We start from the raw sequence: 20,934 nt of genomic DNA, 5'->3' as shown, positions 1-20,934 counted from the left end.
CTAACAACAAAAAAGACAGTTGTACTAAAGTCTTTTGTTCACTATGTGCTAGCTTGTTGTTTTTATAATTAAATTCATTTTTCAAAAACATTCCACATCTTTTCCAATACAAAGGCAGGCACTCAGTTAGAATACTTTACAGTGCTCGGGGGCTGCATGCTCAGAGTCCCAGCACTGCTAATGAGATTAGAAATCCCAATTATAATAACTAATAGTGTCGATTTGCAACTGGAGGACTCTAGAAGGAAAGTACAAGATAGCAAAAGAAACCAGGGGAATAATAAAATCTGAAATGTTATTATTGTGTTTTCCAGTAAATAGTATATTGAAATTCCCTTTTCCCTTAGCACCCCAGCCCACTTTTTATTCTGTGAATAATGGCTGTGTGAAAGAAAGAAGAAAATGATGAGAATCCTGGACTTATTAATAGAAAATCCAGAATTTCTGTGTCATGTTCTGAAGGTTTTGTTCCGTTTCAATCTAGATTTGCTTTTATTAAATGTTTCAATTTCCCAAGAATACTATGTTGGCATTTTCTCAAATATATATATTTAATTTACATATCCCCTAGAAACAAATGGACTCAATAAATTTGTTGACTTTGCTTACCTTATGCTCTTCTACCTGCCGCTTTAAGTCCTCCAAATCAGGTCCCAAGGGCTCCGACTCTATCCTTTTTGTTCTTTCTTCTGTTTTAGCTAACCATTCCGAGAGTTGGCTTAGCTGCTGATTTTGTAAATCCATCAGAACGCGGTGCAAACTGGGAAAATATGTTTTTAAAAGCACAGGGAGTTAAAGTCAAGCAGATGTAACATATGATACATCTGTCCATTGTTTACTATAGGCCACAATTCATTGTTTACCATAGCCTCATGTTAGCCATACCAATAAACTTTTTTTAAAAAATAAACTTTTGATGAGGAGTTCACAAATAAAGGAACAGGGTGTGGTTGCTTCCATGCTATAGTCCAGGGGTCAGCAAACTTTTTCAGCAGGGGGCCGGTCCACTGTCCCTCGGACCTTGTGGGGGGATGGACTATATTTTGAAGAAGAAAAAATGAACAAATTCCTATGCCCCACAAATAACCCAGAGATGCATTTTAAATAAAAGGGCACATTCTACTCATGTTAAAACACACTGATTCCTGGACTGTCCATGGGCTGGATTTAGAAGGTGATTGGGCCGGATCCGGCCCCTGGGCCTTAGTCATTTATAAGAGACTGCTAAGAAACTGCTTTCTTTTGTATTTTAACACATTTACATTTCTTTATTCATATATTATATCCAGCATTTCACCATTTGTTTTCAAAGTGGCTTGCAGCAATATAAAATACATAATATTGAAAATGTAAAACATGTATTAAACTCCAAAATTGTAAATCTCAATGATTTAAACTCTAACAAGGAAAAAATGAAAATACCTAAGAAGCATTCAGGGTGCAAAGGCTTAATTTTATCTTATTCTACACTGCTCTGATAGCTTGTGGCTGTGAATAGGTTTATAAATCTGCAAATATATATAAATACTTCCCCTCAATAAATTGAAATGGAAGTTTTACTTATCGCATAACATAGTACGAATTCTCCATGGCCAACGTTCTTCTGCATGTGCATTATGGCCATTGCTGCCATCTGAACATTGACCAGGTAGTGTGGAAAGGTAACCAACATATTTATCCCCCTCCCACCCCCAAAAAAGGAAACTTGCAGAGGTCATTGGGTGTGCTGAAGCTAGCATTCCTGACGACCCTTGGTAAATTAGGCTGGGAGCTGTACACAGCCTTTGGGCTGCAGGTTCTCCACCACAATTCTATTCTATTTATAAAATGTTCCATTCAGCAAAGGTTCCTTCCAATGTTAATTGCTTCCTGCTTGCAATTCTTCTCTTTTATTGCTTACTGCTATGTGCAGCAGTGGCATTACTAATGGAAAACATTGCTTATTGTTCCTTATTGTTATAGTTTCTGTTCTAAGTTTTGATGGTTGAATTATTTTATTGTTTGAGTTGTGTGGGACCACCCAGGCGACCTCATTAATTGGACACTCAGTAATGGTCCAAAAGAAATATATACCTCCACAAGAATGGAAATTGTCCTTAAAAGGCAACTAAGAGATACTACTGAAGTGGTAATTAACAGGCAGTCCTGCTGCCACTAAAGGACATGCCATTAAAGGGCAGAAACTAAAGGGCAGAACCTGCAAAGAAAATATCTAATTAATAGAATCCCTAATATGTCACAATAGCACTTGACATATCCATACTAGCACCAAAATTCCATTAAATTTTCTTTTTAACGTGGGCCACAAAACAGATCTAGAACAGGTTGTGAGAAAACACTGGAGTTTAATTATTTAGAATCATAGAATTGTAGAGTTGGAAGGGACCCAAGGGTCATCTAGTCCAACCCCCTGCAATGCAGGAATCTCAGCTAAAGCATCCATGACAGATGGCCATCCAAACATGTTTACAATGTCATCTAGATGCAGCATAAAAGTTATATTTAAAAAGATGGTAACATCAAATAAAATAGAATTTCCTTGAAGCAGATATGTATTTAATGGTAATCAGTGGTAATCAAAATTATTTTTCCTTAAGAACCATTCATATTACAGTAGATTGATGATACAGCATGTTAAAACACAGAGATTTCTAGTAATATTTTAACTACAGTGAAATGGCCAAAGTGTTATACTCATTATTCAATAACCAGTTTTAAGGCTCACAAAAATCAACAACTGGACTATTGATAGGGCAAAATCCTTCTCACTGGAAATGTCAATGAAAAAGAATTATGCCTCAGAATACTAGTCACTTTACATATTAGAAAAACAACACTTTGCTTGCCTTTGGGGAATTTTCAGATTATGGTCATGATCCACAGAATCTCCTTGGGTTTAATTAGAACATGTGAAGAGAAATGACCAAAATCATATTCACTTAAATGTTGAATACTTTTAGGACTGGTATAATTACACTGTATTAACTGATTTCCCTATATAATAATGTCAAAGAAGCAAATATTTTGACTTCTGAGAAAGGGTCAAATCCAGATAGAGATCCAAGTCCCTGCTATAACTGTTGCAACACAAACAACTACAACTGTATTGTGTGAGACTAGTATGTCTCTACCATTCCCTAAATATCCCAGTGCATTTTTTGCATCAGTATTAATGGGATAGCAGCAAGACAGAGTAAGAATACAAACAGTGGTGGCTCTTTTCCTTCTTTCACCTCTTCCCTGTCCTACAAAACAACCCAACATTTTGAATCTTTAACAGCCAGGAGAGGTTGTTGGTGTTTTTTTTTGGGGGGGGGTTGGGGGTGGAGAAGGGAAGTAACCTTCCCAAACAATTGTGAAGACTTATAGGGGGCTGTTAATTCTGGAATGCCTTATTATTGAATTATATGGTGAATAATACATACCATGGGATGAAACTAAGAAGTGGACAGAGAAGTCCTTTGTCAATTCATATTTGTTTATCTAAGCAAGGGATGGGATACCTCAGGCATGGGGACACTAAATGCGGCCCTTTAAGGCTCTCTGTTTGGCCCTTGGGATTCTTAGAAAGCCACGTCTTCCCTCACCAGCCACACTCTGTGACTGACTCAAGTGCTTTATCAAGTCATTCTAAGTCCTTTGTTTTTAGTTTCCGACCACCAGTGTGCCTCAACTACACTACAAAAATAAAGAGGACAACTCTTATCATGTTAAACTAGTGTTAATATTTATCATTTATCTTTTTTCACAACCCCGCACCCCACCCCCACCCCACAAGTTATTTGTTAAGACCATTTGAGAGATTTAGAATGACTGGCCAATTCACAGTTTCTTCTGGGCTCTTAGGCAACTCTGAATAATGTGTTTTTGATAGCCTCTGAGATAGCTAAGGAAAAGTCCATATATTTATAGACCCAGTATTTCAAATATACCGTTTCATTCTGTGTCATATTATATCAAACTGTGGTGAAATGTTGCTATTTACTTTAGTAATCAGCTTCCAGTCTCTCAGCCCAGAAGCAAATGGATTTCAATCACATACAAAAAAGAATTGCTACGATATGGCAACGGTTTAATTATAACATGGTATATCAATGTTTATTGAGACAAGGAACATTATGGTTGAAAGCGATTTTTTAAAGCGATTTTTTTCACCACTTTTTTGTATGAAGTTTTTCTCTAACCTTTCACACATTTATTTTAGCTAATGCTTAACAGAAGGTCTAATACTGAAATCTAATTTAAGGACAATTATGAAATCTTTGCAATGTGCTTCGATGTTAAACCAGCCTTTTTGTTCTCAAAATATCCATAACTTAATTTGTCATGGCAAGACCTTTTACTAAACAGATTCAATTTTTAAAGCCTTCATGCATTATTTTGTTGCCAATTATGCAAGAGAGTCAAAATATTGGTATCTATGAGGGCAGGAAGCTTTTACGAGTAAGTGAAAAACCTTTAGCAGATTAACCAGTAAAGAGCAAAAGTAAGAACACAATAGTTCAATATTTTTTTGTTTTGTTCTGGTGCATTATTATATCGATGAATAAAAATATATTTTAAAAATAACATATATACATTTTCCTTCTAATAATTCTTGTCAATATACTTGTATCCCAGTAACACTGTCAAGATTAAGGATAGGCACCAACTCATTTAATGACATGAGATTCACCATCTGGCATCACATGACATTGCAAGTCATGATGATTATATTTATTTATTGAAAGTAGTTCTATGCCCCTGTTCAGAGTCCCCACAGAATGGTTTACCTAAGATTGTTTCAACAATATCACGCCCCCTCAAAAAAAAAAATCACCATAAAATTGAAATATGACTGTTTACTTGAAAGTTGCAACTTATTTTTCCCCTCCTCTCTGCAGGGTAAGAATTTGCTATGGTGGCAGTTAGAAGAAAGAGGGACCACCACTGGGAGCTGAGTGGTGGCGGTTTATCAGATTGTTCTTCTCCTGTCCCATCAGGGCAAGATGGCAGACTGTATTATACATGCCACAGCTCAAACTATCTATGATTCCATTCTATAACCAAGTATTCTTCCAGCACAGGGGGCTAATCTCTTACCCCCAATGTCTGAACCAGTCAAGCCCAGTAATTCTTGCCAGTTTTGTTCTTCAGATTACTAGGGTTTACTGCTTTCCCAAGGCTTTTCCTTACTGATTCTTCTGGACATAAGTAGCTTTATTTTGATAGGATGGTTTCCTCAATCAAAATAATTATAGTTTACCCAAAGAGAGGAAAATGATATACTATTACATTGTCCTCAAGCATTTATTTGCTTCAAGGACAAAACTGATTATCCCAATACCTTTCATACTGTTGGGAACTTGTCATTTGAAGCAAGTGATGTATATCAGGGCAAAAGAATTTGTAAGCTCACATATACACTGAACTGTTGGTGACTAACCAAGAAAAAGATTTTGGGAGTCATGACCGATAAACACCATTAAAACTTTTAACCCAGTCTGTGCCAGAAATAAAATAAACTCCGTATCAGGAATTACTTATTCCTCTATTTCTATTAACATTTGTAACCCACATTTCTCTCTCACTAAATGGAGCAGATGACAAACCATGCAAAACAATAATCCAGTCAATTAAAACACAATAAATTCAGCAAAACAACACACTAAGGCAAAAAATAATAATGGTACATTCAAGAGGCTCTCTTAAAGAATGGCAAGTTCAAAAAGGAGTAGGTTGTCCTTATGTGTAAAAGGATTGAAAATAAGATGGCTAATACAGTATTACCAAAGACTTTACACATATCTAAAGTGTGGCCCTGTTTGGAATATGGAGTGTGATTCTGATTTCCCAATCAGGGAGTATTATGGAGCTAGAAAAACTGAAGAAAACCAACACACATTTGATTTCACATCAGGTGGCTTTCAGCGTTAAACACAATAAATCATTAACAATAATCACTATAAAAAAACCAGTTTTTATGAATAAAAAATACAATTGTACCTACCTGAAGTGTCATTTTCCATTCCCCATGAAAGTCCAGCTGATCGGGCAGAGCCACTAATCTGCTGACTTTTCATGGCAGGAATCGAAAAAGTAACACTAGACATCAAAATTGTGCGATAAAATTGGTTGACAGGAGAGGCAAAAAAAAGTACTTCTTTACATAGCGCAAAAGAAAGAAACAGCTGCCATGAAAGATGGTGAAACTCACCAGCATGGCTTGCTTTAAAACAGGAGTGGCTAATCCTCTTTTTGGCACCAGGACTGCAGTCACCCAGGGCCAATCATGTGGGGCCACATACCAGTGGTGGATGTGGTCAGAACACACTGCCATGTACACATGTGTGCGCACACACAGAGAAAACAGTTTATCCAATGACTGTGGTCGGGGAAACATACATCCCCTTTACTATGCCCACCGCAGTTCTGTGTGTAATTTAAAAAAAGTTTTTTGGTGGCGCTATGGTTTAAACCACAGAGCCTAGGGCTTGCTGATCAGAAGGTCGGCGGTTCAAATCCCCGCAACGGGGTGAGCTCCCATTGCTCGGTCCCTGCTCCTGCCAACCTAGCAGTTCGAAAGCACATCAAAGTGCAAGTAGAGAAATAGGTACTGCTCCAGCGGGAAGGTAAACAGTGTTTCCGTGCGCTGCTCTGGTTCGCCAAAAGCGGCTTAGTCATGCTGGCCACATGACCCGAAAGCTGTATGCCGGCTCCCTTGGCCAATAAAGCGAGATGAGCGCTGCAACCCCAGAGTCGTCCATGACTGGACTTAACGGTCAGGGGTCCCTTTACCTTTTTACTGAAATCAGAGTAGTCTGGGAGAGCCAGAAAAATGTGCTTGCAACAATAGTTACCCTTGCTTCACAAGGTGATGAGACAATTTCATGGGAGCTAAATGAAACCTCCCCATTAAGAGGCAATATCACCACTGGCAAGCAGTTGCCTAAGAGGCAACCATAGGGAAGCACTCACCTTCTTACGCAGCTTGCAGGCTTCCTTGGAAGCAGGATGTTAAACAAAATCTGGACTGTTCCCGCAGGACTATTTTATATTCTTATTTGCAAATTAAAACATGCTAACCCCATTTTAAAAATAGTTTCTACCAGTGAGCTGGAAGCTTTTTCAAAAACCCAACTGATCTCTGTGACCTTGTGAATCAGAAATCAATCTGTATACTCCAGCTACAGAGACCTAACATTCAAGGGAAGCACAGAACAACTGATATCAAAACGCACCAAATACCCATCACATATATATTTTAATGTCGACCTGTCTGAGGACACTGTGAACACACAACTAGGGCCAAGTTTATTTTAATAATAGTGTTTTAAATACATCCACACAACACATGCCTATTTTCTAAGTACATAAATATGGCTGTTCCTTTTTTAAACTGGCAGTATTTTTCATCAGTCCTTGCAGTTCTGAAATTATTTAAACACTGTGTATTTGATTGGCAATACTGTCAAATCTTTTGTTCTGATGTAAGTATGGGTCTCGTACTATTTTAACAATACACCTTTTTCCTTAACAAAAGGTGAGGAGAGATCAGGAAATTATAGTTTTGGAACTTGAATAGAAAGCAGTACACCCAGTTGAAATGACATAATCAACCATAACTGTATTAAAAAAAACGAAGTTGCTTTTAAAAAGAAACCTACAAATATATGACAAACTCTCATTGCAATATGGGAGCTCCATTAATCGAGCTCTACTGTAAATGATAATTATGTCATTAATCTCATCGTAGTTTAAAGCAGCTTATCATCACACTGTTCTAGGCTGTTTTTTATCTTAGGTTCTGTCAGATTTGTGTGATTCTGAAGTAAAATTCCAATTGAACTAAATCAGAAATGGCTTTGATTATCGCTCTTGGAACCGCTCTCACTCACTTAAAGCACAGGGTACACATCTGACTAGCTTCAGTTTTCACATCCCTTGCTCTTGTGAACTCCAAGATGGCATGAGCACTTTATCTGAAGGCTTATCAACTAGTTCTTTGCTGTTGGTCAGGTATAAGTCCAGAGTAGTAGAGTCCCTTGTTGCTTTCTTTACCTTCTAAGAGATTAAATTGTCAGCAAGACTAGGCAAGAATTAATTGGACACTGTTCTGTTCCAGATGATGATCCATGTAGAACAAGGGTCCTAGTCAACCAGGAGGTTCACAGCAATCACAGTCAAGTGACAAAAGAGCAGGAACGAGCAAGGAAAATCCATACAGAGCATGTCCATGCTTTGATAAGCTACAATCCAACAGAGGCAAAGTAAGGCATGACATTCAAGAGGGTCAACTTCTGACAAAAGTTTTGAATCTTGCTTCAGTAGCAGCCTGATTGAATCAATCAACCCCTGGTGGGGAGAAGCTCTTTAGCTCAAGGAGGCTTACCTGTGAAGAATGCTAGATTATTGGAACTTCTGGGATGGACATACTGTATTAGAGTTGGAGAATGGCAAGACAACTTCGTATAGCTACATCCTGTGCCAACATTTCTGGGGCAGTGAGAAATCCATGGGACATCTTTGACAGTGATTCCCTCTGATTCTCTGACTCTTCCTTCAAATCCATGGCGTTCTTGCCCCAGGGGGCACAGGGGAGAGGAGTCTGATTGTGGGATTTTAATTTTTTTTTTTCATTTTCAGCAGTTAGACTTCAGGCAGATATTAGGCTGCTTGAAATAGCCCATTACTAGAGTTATTCAGGAAAGGATCAGCCATGCTTTCCAGCTGGCTGAGGAGTCTGTACTATGCTGTTTTGCTTTCCTTCAGTTGCTACTCAGATTCTTTCAATGGTGTTTCCATATTGGCATATATATTCTTAACATATAATGCAATTCCCCATCCTTCTATGTTGGATATATTCCTTTTGAACAAGGTATACCCTTCAAGTGCTGAATTTCAATCATGAGACTCAAAGTCTCACTGATACCTATCAGATCATACTTTTATTTCTGTGTTAGGATTGCAAGTTGTCATGCTTGTTTCCTACACTTTTGACTGCCAGTTCTGAAACTGCCAAGGCTGTTTATTCACATAGATAGGGATAGCAAAGGTATGGAAAGTCCCCATTCCCTTCCTAACAAAGTGCAATAACAAGATAAAAGTTTATGTGGGAATAACTTTTGTATTGAGTGTGAAACTTCTCTCAATAAGGCCTTTTAAAATGTGAGCTTGCAGATCTGTGGCTCTAGTCCATCTGTTGTGCTCCACTTCCATTCTCTTACAATCAATTTTGACACTCATGAAATTGCAGCAAAGTAAGATAAATACAACAAAATCTGAACTAAATAGCACACCCTGCAACAATATTTGCACCAATTACAAAAGTGTTTGCCCAAGTTTATATTTACTCACTTGCTCTGTTTTTCCATACTTGTGACCCTGAGATTTTCCCATCGTGAATTAAGAAGATTCATTTGTTCTTGTATTTCATTTTCTTCATCTTCTGAAAGCTTCCCAAATGACAGAAGTTGGCTGCCTATTTGCAAAACATCACCAACACGTCCCTGGTGAGCTGTTAATTCCATCATAAAACCCTTCAAAAACAATTTTAACAAAGATTACCACCAGAGAAAGAAAGATGTATTTAGAAATTACAGATTCTATTGAAAATTCTAAACTTTATTCAATAAAATGTTTTGAGAACAATTTTAAACTTTTTAATACAAACAAATTTGGCTGTTGCTAGAACACAGTCTTTTGAGCAAAAGGAAGACCAAAGTACCAATTGAATATCAAGCTTTTGGTCTTAATGCGCAAAACAGATAAAAGATCAGCAATTAGCAGATGGTGAAGTGTTTGTGTTGGTTTTTCAATCTGTGTTGTTCACACATACCTCGTGGGTGTGAAACTGCTCTTTAACTTCTTCTACATCAGTGGATATATCTCCCTGTGCTTGCAAAGAATCTTCAGTAGACAGAAGCCATGAGAGTACTTCTTCTAATGCAGTTTGGTAGCCTTCCAGATCTACTTCTGTATCCATGGGTGAAGTTGCAAATAATCTCTGTTCATGTGTTTCCAAACGCTGCACAAAAAAGGGAGAAAGGCTTTTTGAGCAACATCCAATTAATCTGGGATCAAATAGTTCTTCTAGCCTACTAAATGGAATGCAGTTGTTTTAATTCTACGTAACAGTTTCCTTTTGGCATCAAAATCCTTATGAACATTCTTTGAAATATCACTGAGCAAAGGGACTGGGAGGAAAGCACAGATAAATATAAAATGAATTATAAGTCATTCTTCATGCACACCACTGTTATAAGTTCAAGTATATAAATATATCTAATTTTTATGAACTGTGTAGAGCTCACCTCCTTAATTTATTGATCTCAGTATGATGTCCAAGCAATTGCATTTTATCTGCATGCAAACAATGCTACCCAGATGCAATAGAAAAGATTTTAAATTAAAGTTTACATGCATGCAACAGTGGGCTAAAATAATTCCCTCATACTTATTGATATTGCAATTTACAGTTTTTGAAAACCGTGTGTGTCAATATACAAGTGTAAGTCTGCAGCAATGGGACTGTAAGATGAAAGCATCTTCCCTTAGTTTCAGAACTCTGACTGCCTTCCAGAGCCAGCCCACCCATGAGAAAAAGTGTGGTGACCACCTCAGGCAGCAGGATCCACAGGGGCAGAAGAGCCTGATGTTAATTTTTATTGCTTCCTTGTTTCTGATGTAGATATTCACTTCTCCCCTGGTGTGGGGACATGCCATTTTGGAGTTCGCCTTAGGCACCAAAATGTATTGGGCCGGCCTTGCTGTGTATACACAACACACACTGTGGTTTGTTAAGGGTTTCTGGGAATTGTAATGTTGTGAGTGGTAAACTGCAGTGCCCCAATTTTTTGAGGGAAAGACTGTACTTGAAGATATAGTGTGTATATATCAGTCAAACAACTCTCTTTCTTTGATGATATGTGTCAGTTCCTGGTCATAAGGAATGACCCAAGATGTCTGAGGGAAGTAAAACTAACAAAACTTCTCAGCTGGCTTCTGTACATCTGTTGGGGGTACAGAATTTCTCACTTCATGTGGCGGGTGGAAAGCCTATTTATTTGTTTATGTCACATACCAGTCTTCCATACAAGTCAATGGGGTAGACAAGATCAGACAATAAGCACAAGAAAGAGAGATTACGTAGGTATATCTTGAGCGATGGAAGCAGTATGGCTGAGTGTGCACACACTCAGAGGATGACCTCCAAGCCATTCTAAATACCTTTGCAGAAGCTTATGAAAAGCTTGGCCTATCACTCAACATCCAAAAAACCAAAGTGCTGCACCAACAAGTACAAAATAACCCCTCTGCAGCACCACAAATCCAACTCAATGGTGTAATTTTGGAAAATGTTGATCAATTCTCCTACCTAGGCAGTTATCTTTTCACAAGGGCCAATATTGATGCTGAAATCCAGCATTGCCTGAGCTCTGCGAGTGCGGCTTTTTCCCAATTGAAATGCAAGGTGTTTGATGACAGGGACATTCACAGGGAAACCAAAATGCTTGTTTACAAAGCTATTGTACTACCATTCTTACTGTATGCTTGTGAAACATGGACCACTTATAAATGCCATCTCCAACTCCTTGAAAGATTCCATCAATGGTGTCTCCGAAAAATTTTACACATCACTTGGGAAGACAGGCAAACTAATATCAATGTATTGGAAGACGCAAAGATCACCAGTGTTGAAGCAATGATTCTTCAACATCAACTTCGTTGGACTGGTCATGTTGTGCAGATGCCTGATGATCGTCTTCCAAAGCAACTACTCTATTCCAAACTTAAAAATGGAAAGCGTAATGCTTGTGGTTAACAAAAGAGATTTAAAGACAAGGCAAATCTAAAAAAAATGTAGTATAAACACTGACAACTGAGAAACACTGGCCTGCGAGCGCTCCAGTTGGAGAGCAGCCTTTACCAAAGGTGTCATGGGCTTTGGAGACACTCAAACTCAGGACGCAAGGGAGAAACATGCTAGGAGGAAGGAACACTTGGCAAATCCACGCCATGATCAACTCCTGCCTAGAAATCAATGTCCCCACTGTGGAAGGACATGTGGATCCAGAATTGGCCTCCACAGTCACTTACGGACTCATTGTTAAAACTGTGTTTATGGAAGACAATCTTACTTGGCTACGAGTGATCGCAGAAGAAGAAGAAGTAGAAGAAGAAGGAGATGGCTGAGGTGGTTGTGCAGCTTTCTCTCTTGTTGTAAATGGTCCTAAAGGGAAGACCTACATTGCTCTGGCGTGGAAATGTCACAGGGTGTACCTGCATGAAGCTCACATACCCATTCACATGCCCACAGCCAGGGAGATGCACAACTTCTCCTATTGCCACCTCCTTCCTAATCAGAACTGTGTTATAAAACAGCCTGTCTTTGTGCAGTTTATTATGGTATAAAAATCTCTGCTGAACAGAATATGTGGTTGCTACATAAGATTATTAAGTGCATTCATTTTTAAACTAATCAATTCAGGGCAGTCTGAAATATTTCCAAGATTACATCCCTCCCACACTAACGTTCATGTTACACACAAAGAAAGAATCTGTAAAAGGCTAGAGGAAGGGGCTTCCTCTCACACTCTGTATAGAGAGACCTACTAAAATGTGACTCTAACCAGTCAAATAGAGCCCACTCACCATTCCCCCTCCCCCCCAACCTAATACTGCATGCAACACTGTTTTACAATAAACGAAACTGATCTGTAGAAAACACGAGTTTATTTTTGTAAACTTATAAATCTTTAATAAAAGTATATTTTTTTAAAAAAATAGAGCCTCAGAGACTGTGGCCTTGATTCAGTAGGGTGAATAAAGTAGAGGAAAGAAAGCACTAATTTATCCCGATTTGACCAACATGGGGCAAGGGGGTGACACTGGAGGGTTACTAAGAAAAACAACAGATAGGATTAGTGAGAAATGTGGACATGAGCTATTGTTAGTTTTTCATTTCCTATTTTGTTTGAAAACAACTAGATCTGTGGATCTGCCTATTTATCAAGATCAAAATATATCCCTGTCAAACTAATCCAAATTATTCAATATTTCTCAGTAGAGAAATATTAATTTTAACCATCCTGTAACTTTAAAATAACAATTTTACAATTTGTATATGAAGTAAGGGGAACGCCAAAAATAAATAAAAATCCTTTTTATTACTGTCCAGACTGGAGGACTCAAAGGGCTTTAAAACTTTAATTCAAAGTAAATACGACTCTAGAATGCCTGTGACTTTCAGAAGCTTAGAAAAATCAGACAAGCTTGGCAGCTGTTTCCATTGATTCACAGAGCCTATAAATAGAAAAGTATAGATTTACCTGCACTGAAAGATTATCTATTATAGTATTGAATTTAATATTTCTAACCTTCTAGAGTCTCAAAAACCCCTGCACAGAAAACATGTACAATGTGTTTGTGCACTGGTGATGTTGTCTGCAGAATCCATACAGCATTCTCCTGCCTCAGAGCAGGGAGGCAACCTGTTCCCTTGAACCAGCAATGCTACTCTTCCATTAAAACATGTTCTACTGCAAGCCCACAACAGAGCATGGGGAAATTAGCTAGTCCATAGCTACCAAACCACCTGAATTTAATGTGCATTTTCCAAGAACAGAGAGAGGATGATCTAAAGGACAATGCAGATCCAAAGTAGATAAAGAGGTCGAATGTAACATGCAACCCTGCAAGAGTGCATCCAGGGTTAATACATCTGTAATGTTGCAATTCAGTCTTGCCCAAATTGACTTAAATAATCCATGGCATCTGAGTAGATTGCAGCTTTATTTTCCAGTGACAAAGATGTACAGTGGTACCTCGGGTTACATACACTTCAGGTTACATATGCTTCAGGTTACAGACTCCGCTAACCCAGAAATAATACCTCGGGTTAAGAACTTTGCTTCAGGATGAGAACAGAAATCGTGCTCCGGCGGCACAGCAGCAGCAGGAGGCCGCATTAGCTAAAGTGGTGCTTCAGGTTAAGAACAGTTTCAGGTTAAGAACGGACCTCCGGAACGAATTCAGTACTTAACCTGAGGTACCACTGTATACTAATCCATCTACCATGTGTAATTTACCGTGTTATGAATTCTCAATAAAATATGCAATGAGTAGCATTAAAATGAATCAAATGTATCCAAATGTATAACCCAAGAGGTTTTTGCTAAGAGAACAGGATCAGATTTACAAAGGGTGGAGGATCATCCTCCAATTAATTTTAAGTATTCTTTCAAGCAACATTTATTGATCCTTACATTACCTTTGAAGTGAAATGAGTCCAGTAAGAACTTCCTGCTTCTAACCAAATCTCATAGTAAGTCTGATTGACTGAAAGCAACTTTAGGATCCACTGTTAAAGCAAGATCAAAAGGCTGACAGTGAAATAAAACCAATTCAAATAAACCTAAACTGAGTTTAGTGATGATGGATATCAACATTAAGAATAATTTAGATAACATATTTTGACTTGTTTCGGAACAACGTTTAAAAGTAAGCTTCTGTATAACTCCTTATTATTTAATACCTAAATTATGTGCTCTGCCAACACTTTCTGCCACTACTGCAATGAAAAACCATATATTTAAATGTGATGCAAATAACTTGAGTAAAAGAACTGACTTCCCATCATTCAGGGGCTAATATCTCCAGCTGCAGATCTTAGCAGCAGGCACCTCAATCAGGAATAGTTTATGCCCAATTTTAACAAAGGTCTAAAAGTAAAGAGAAAATTGCTCAAGGAGTACGAACACAAAGTCACAGAGTGTAGCCTGAACATTTTTAGTTCCGGGGAACTATCCTTGTCTTTGTTCAGTTGGCCTATTAGGGCTTATCCACACCTCCTCTTGCCCTGCTGCTTCCCATGGGGAAAACCGCTCTTTAGCGCTCAATGAGAGCAAACAGCAATTTGGGTTTTCTCCAGATTGCCACAGATCGCTTTTTTGAAGATGACATATGTTATCACAAAGAAGACGATGCTAAGTATGTTCTTAACATAAATTTCCCACTCATTTTCCGGAAATATTCAGTAAAGGGACACAAACATTACTCTCAGATATACTAACTGTCTAGTAAAGACAAGTATGAAACAGAAAACTTTCTTGAATAGGATGAAATGGTAATGGTATGATAAGTAGCTGTACATGCTGTGGAAGAAAACACAAACTAAAAATCACTTCTTATACAAATGCATACTCCAAAAGGGAATTGTAAAGTCAGAAAGCTCAACTATTGAAGTGGATGACATCAAACTAAAGTCGCCGGAGAGGTCTGTATATTCACTAGACCTTTCTGTACTTCAGCATACCGATTGTAATGAGGCAGGCAGTTATTTTGAAAACTAATAACCCATCTTTTGACTGCAATGCCCCACAAAATCAGCATAATTTTAAATATATGATAAAATCACGGTGAAATGCAAGAAAACTTAAAAAACCAAGAGCCTGGGAAAATGGGAACATCTCAACCACTTGCCTCAAGTCTTACAAAACTGGAGATCACGGAGATTCCTGAGAAACAATATTACACAGGATAGGTGCCACCACTGGAAAGGCCTCTCCTGTAACTCAACTAATTGTGCCTCTGAATGCAGTCAGACACAGATAAAGAGTGAAAGCAAATCCTGAGATGTATACCTAAAGATGTTAGGTGTCAAGTGAACCTTATGTTATTATAGGTAGTTCTAGGACAAAAAATGATCTCAATTCAATTGAGTCTTCTGAGGATCCAAAATAGCAACTAGAGGAGGCTGGTCCATTAGGTAGAATGGAGCACAGGTCCACCAGCTTCAGTCTACCCTTAACCAGTTCCCATTTTCCTGCCTTCTTACTTACAACCAATCCAGGGGACGTCCCTGCTTATGACAGCTTCCTCTTCCTTCGTTTCAGTGTTTTCCTTGCAGAACACAGCAGAGAGGAAGATAGGGACAAAACAATCAAGAGTGAGCTCTGCCTTACATTGTTTCTGGCTCCTCCTACAGTTGATGTTCTGCCCTACCAGAGTAAATGGCCATCCACCACCACTGATAGCAGCCACAAGCTGACATCCCTTTCTAGCAAAGTCTGTCAGGTCATTCTCAAGTATAGCCTAAAAGGGAAAAGGCCACAAACATTCTGAGTTCCATTTCACTGAAGATCTCATTATGAATCTATTACACTCCATAACAGGAAAAAACCTAGATCAGCATATGCCTATTTATATCCTATTTACATGTCTGCAAGAACTGTTTATCAAGAAGAAGAAGAAGAAGAAGAAGAAGAAGAATTTGGATTTGATATTCCACTTTATCACTACCCTAAGGAGTCTCAACCTAGCAGTTCGAAAGCACGTCAAAGTGCAAGTAGAGAAATAGGTACTGCTCCAGCGGGAAGGTAAACAGCGTTTCCGTGTGCTGCTCTGGTTCGCCAGAAGCGGCTTAGTCATGCTGGCCACATGACCTGGAAGCTGTACGCCGGCTCCCTCGGCCAATAAAGCGAGATGAGCGCCACAACCCCAGAGTCGGTCACGACTGGACCTAATGGTCAGGGGTCCCTTTACCTTTACCTAAATATACAGCATTCTTTTGGGATTACTTCTGTTTTATTCTGTTTCTACTACTGTTAATTGCCTTCAGGGGTCCCTTTACCTTTAAGGAGTCTCAAAGCAGCTAACAATCTCCTTTCCCTTCCTCCCCCACAACAAACACCCTGTGAGGTGAGTGAGGCTGAGAGACTTCAGAGAAGTGTGACTGGCCCAAGGTCACCCAGCAGCTGCATGTAGAGAAGCGGGGATGTGAACCCGGTTCACCAGATTACAAGTCTACTGCTCTTAACCACTACACCACACAGGCTCTATGTATCTTATATATACATACTTACCTCAGAGTCCTTCTGAGTAAGGCATGCTCTGTAAATGTGCACCCCTCTGAAAGTCCACAAACTCTGTCTTTTTTAGTATTTGCCTATCCTCTAGGAAGTGGAATGAAGTGCCCAAGTAAATTAATAGCAAAATATATTTATGTGTGTGTGTGCGCGCGCACACACACACACACACACACACACGCACACACACTCCAAATAACAACCATTCTATTACTATTTTGCTGGTTGCATTTGTACCAGTGCCCAGATGTGAAAGGCTGTATTTCACTTTACTAGCTTGCTTTCCTGAGCAATTCAGTAAATTACTTCCAAGTCACTTTCTTAGACACTAATCTGCTATAAATCTAATCCCTAACAGCAAAAAGACAACCTGAGCCTGCTGAATGCCAGTGGTTTTAGTGATCTGACCTACTCCAGCAAAAATCCCTAATTAAAATGTCCCCACCTGATTAGCATTATTCCAGCATAAACCCTCATTGGTTATATCACAATAAAGGTAGTACATAATTGTGCCACGATTATCCATATTGAAACAGTGGAGTTTTCAAAAAGAACAATTAAATGTTCAAATGTTCTTCAGAAACTGTTCCGTTAATTAAGAAGCTTTAATAAATATTTAACTGCATTTTTAAAAATGTTTTAACTTCATTGAAAAATGTTCTGCTATATTTAATATATTATATATGATTATCCAATACTGTATATACAAACCCAGTTACAGCCTTAAGAATATTATCTTAAGGTATAATTGCATATTGTTGTTAGCAGAATCAACACAGCAATCCAAACTCTGGCTGGGGAGGGGTAGTCCTTAACAGAGAGTTGGGGCCACTGCTGCTTCTGCAGTCTGTCCACTCAGACTGGCTGGGGCAGAAGGCAGGGGACAACTAGGTTTCTTCACCAGGAGCTGGGGCAATGACCAGGCCTGGATCAAGTGACAGCAGTGGGGTTGTCTTGGAATCCAGAGAAATTTGGGCTGACTTAGTCATGCCCCAGAATGCCCAATTTGGAGTCTTCCCATAAGCTGTATCTGGTGCAGGATTGCACCAGCATCACTTCATAGGTGGAGACTTCCAGGGCTACGTAGAGGAACACCTCTGCCCAATCTACCCAACGCCCCCTCCAGATGGGTGCAAAGGGGGTTTCAATTGCTGCACAAATCTCAGATGAATTGCTTAATACTATACTCATGGAGGACTGCTTCGAAAGCTATGCCCAGTGTAAGCTGCAAAAATAAAAATAAAAATAAATCTATGTTATTTGAGCTGATATGATGAGGCACACCACTTTCTGGTCTGGTTCAAACATCACAGTAAGCCATAGGCTGAAATCAGCACTGTTTCATTGTGGACATGCAGTGTGCTGGCACATGCTATTTAGGGTTTGTCTGTTTGTCCTGTGCCTAGAAAGTGGGATCTGAGCAGTTTTCTGCTTGACCTACAACTTTTAGGCATGGGTCTGAGTGATTTCCCCCTTGCCCCACTCCTTTCTCAGACAAAAACCCCGACTCTTTAGTGTGAAATCGGAGCAAACGTCAACCTGAAGAAAACCCAAACTGACAATTGCTCTTTAAATTCCTCCTTGAGCATGGAGACAGTGGAGGAGGGGGTGGAGGAGCCTCTCAGGGGGTTCTGGAGGCATGGTCTCATCTGAGAGCTCTGCAGGTTATAAGAATTTAGGGATCCCTGATAGCTTTCCTCTCAACTTCTGAACTTGCTCCCTTCCCCCTTGCTCTTGTTTATCTGCACCCAGTTCCCAAACTATTCATCCTGATGCTGCCAGCAGACACCTTGCAGATACTGCTGGCACCAGTGAAGGTACTGGTGATGGGAGAGAGTTTCTCCTTACTTTGGGAAATGGAACCCTACAACTCACTGGTCCCTTCCCTAAGATCCTCCTCCTCCTCCTCACCCCCACATTCCACCCCGGGCACACCCCCAGCTTTACTCTCTCTCTCACCCCCTCTTTCATTGACCTCTTCATCCTCCTATTCTTGTCAGTCCCTGACATAAGCATCACATATAGGTGAAGCATCATAGAGTTGGAAGCGACTACAAGGCCCATCAAGACCAACCCCCTGCAATGCAGGGAACATTTGCCAAATGTGGGGCTTGAACCCACAACCTTGAGAGTAAGTGTCTCATGCTCTACTGACTGAGCTATTCCAGAACCCCTCATGGTCAATACAACGCTCCCAATGCTGTAGCTACACAGTGTAAGCTCCTTGCTGCCTTGCCTTTCCTTCTGTCCCTCTCAGTAACCAACTGGTAGGGGGTGTTGGGGAACCACGTCAATAATGCCTCCCTGCCCACACCACCAGCCACTACTGCTTGGGAGGAAAGGTCTACTCAGTTTAGAGGGGAAAGATTCCACTGTAAAATAGGTGACAAGTAGAGCTGGAAGTGAGATTAAGCATCTCTCTGTCTCCTCTTGCTGGTCTAAGAGCTGCCTGTTGAGCTCCTTAGCTCCAGAACTCTCTTGCTTAACTTTCAGCTCCCACTCAAGGTGCTGGACATGGACACTGTTGCAACAACAGCAACAACAACAGTGTGTCTTATGAAACCTTCAAATTAGCACAGTTGCTATGGCATACGTTTTTATGGACTACAGCCAGTCATATCACACATGCTGGATGTCAACCAAATAAAAACAGGGTTCCCAATGTTAAAAAAGGTGAGATGTTGACAATGTCAATAGCTCTTAAGTGCAAACTGATAACCTGAACCAGCTTCTTACTAGCAACAACAGATCACATAACAGAAACGCAAACAAAGGACAATAACCACCAAATGCTTCCCTTCAGTGCAAGGATTTACACTTGTGCAACAGAACTTTCTCACCTCTCTTCCACCTGGACCTGGGCCCACCCGGAGGGTGCTAGGAAATCCTAGAAACAGATTTGGGGGGGGATGGTGACAACAAAGTTCCACCTGCACAAGCATAAATCCTTAGATTGGTATGACAAGTTCATTGGTACCAGGGACCAGACCTTGCAGCAAGCCAATATGCCAACTCTGTCCTCATATGTATGAAGACAATACTGTTATAGAATCCACAACATCAGCGGTTCATCTACCTGCTCTATCAATACTGTCCTTCTGCTATCTACACAGGACAATTAGGTCTGTCTCCAGGCAAAAGTCTAGATGGACACAAATCTGACATCAGGATGCGAAATATTTGGAAACCAGTAAGAAAACATTTCAGGAGGCTCTGTTGACCTTCATGTGGCTATTCTTATACAAAGGAACAAAGGGAGAATCCAGCACGAAATTGCTTCACACTTATTAAGAAGTTCAATTCTATCACATGTGGTTTGAATTGAAATTACAGTTTTAGTCCCTCTGCAGGTGTTAATTAACTTGGCAATGCCAGGATGTTCTTCAACTCTGCTTTGTGAATGGGCACTGCTGTTACTTTATGTTACATCTAAACTTTTCCATAATTGTCACCGTCTGTATCTTTTACATTTAATTTGCCTCTGATCTCTCTGCTAACCAATTTTTCATCCCCTCCCCTCTCCGCCCTCCCTCTTGCCACCAATGTACAGTGATACCTCAGGTTAAGTATTTAATTCGTTCCAGAGGTCCGTTCTTAACCTGAAACTGTTCTTAACCTGAAGCACCACTTTAGCTAATGAGGCCTCCTGCTGCCGCCGGGCCGCCAGAGCATGATTTCTGTTCTCATCCTGAAGCAAAGTTCTTAATCCGAAGTACTATTTCTGGGTTAGCGGAGTCTGTAACCTGAAGCATATATAACCTGAAGCGTATGTAACCCGAGATACCACTGTATACATTTACCTCCAAATTCAGGGTATCATTTTAGGCACCTGATAAAATAGAATCTGGCCATGACAGTTTAAGTGCCACAAGATTCATATTTTTGGCAGCGGACTAACATGGCTACCCTTCTGGAAAATATTCTGTTCAGTTTCACTTGATATTAATTAATTTAATATTCCAATAGATATTTATTTGCAAGAATAATTGGCAGGAGGAAACTGTGTATAGGAGTCACGTGTAAGTTATAACATTACCTTTCTACTTTGCAATATATACAGTGCTTTGCTTAATTTTGCTACTAATTA

General features: G+C 39.6%; 1 protein-coding gene across 10 annotated transcripts in view; it reads right to left on the bottom strand.

Annotated features, from left to right (window-relative positions):
* Positions 1–20,934, bottom strand: part of DMD (dystrophin) — a 1,048,023-nt gene that overhangs the window by 652,078 nt on the left and 375,011 nt on the right. For all 10 annotated transcript variants that reach the window (XM_082219922.1, XM_082219929.1, XM_082219924.1 and 7 more), the window contains 3 exons: positions 9,818–10,006; positions 9,337–9,518; positions 610–760 (listed from right to left, as the gene is read on the bottom strand). In XM_082219922.1, the coding sequence (XP_082076048.1) occupies positions 610–760; positions 9,337–9,518; positions 9,818–10,006 (522 nt within the window). The remainder of the gene's footprint in view (positions 1–609; positions 761–9,336; positions 9,519–9,817; positions 10,007–20,934) is intronic.

The sequence above is a fragment of the Podarcis vaucheri genome (genome assembly GCF_965113315.1).
Source record: "Podarcis vaucheri genome assembly, chromosome: 4".
NCBI lineage: Eukaryota > Metazoa > Chordata > Lepidosauria > Squamata > Lacertidae > Podarcis > Podarcis vaucheri.
Note: the sequence above shows the minus strand (reverse complement) of the source record. Positions and strands in the feature narration are given on the sequence as shown.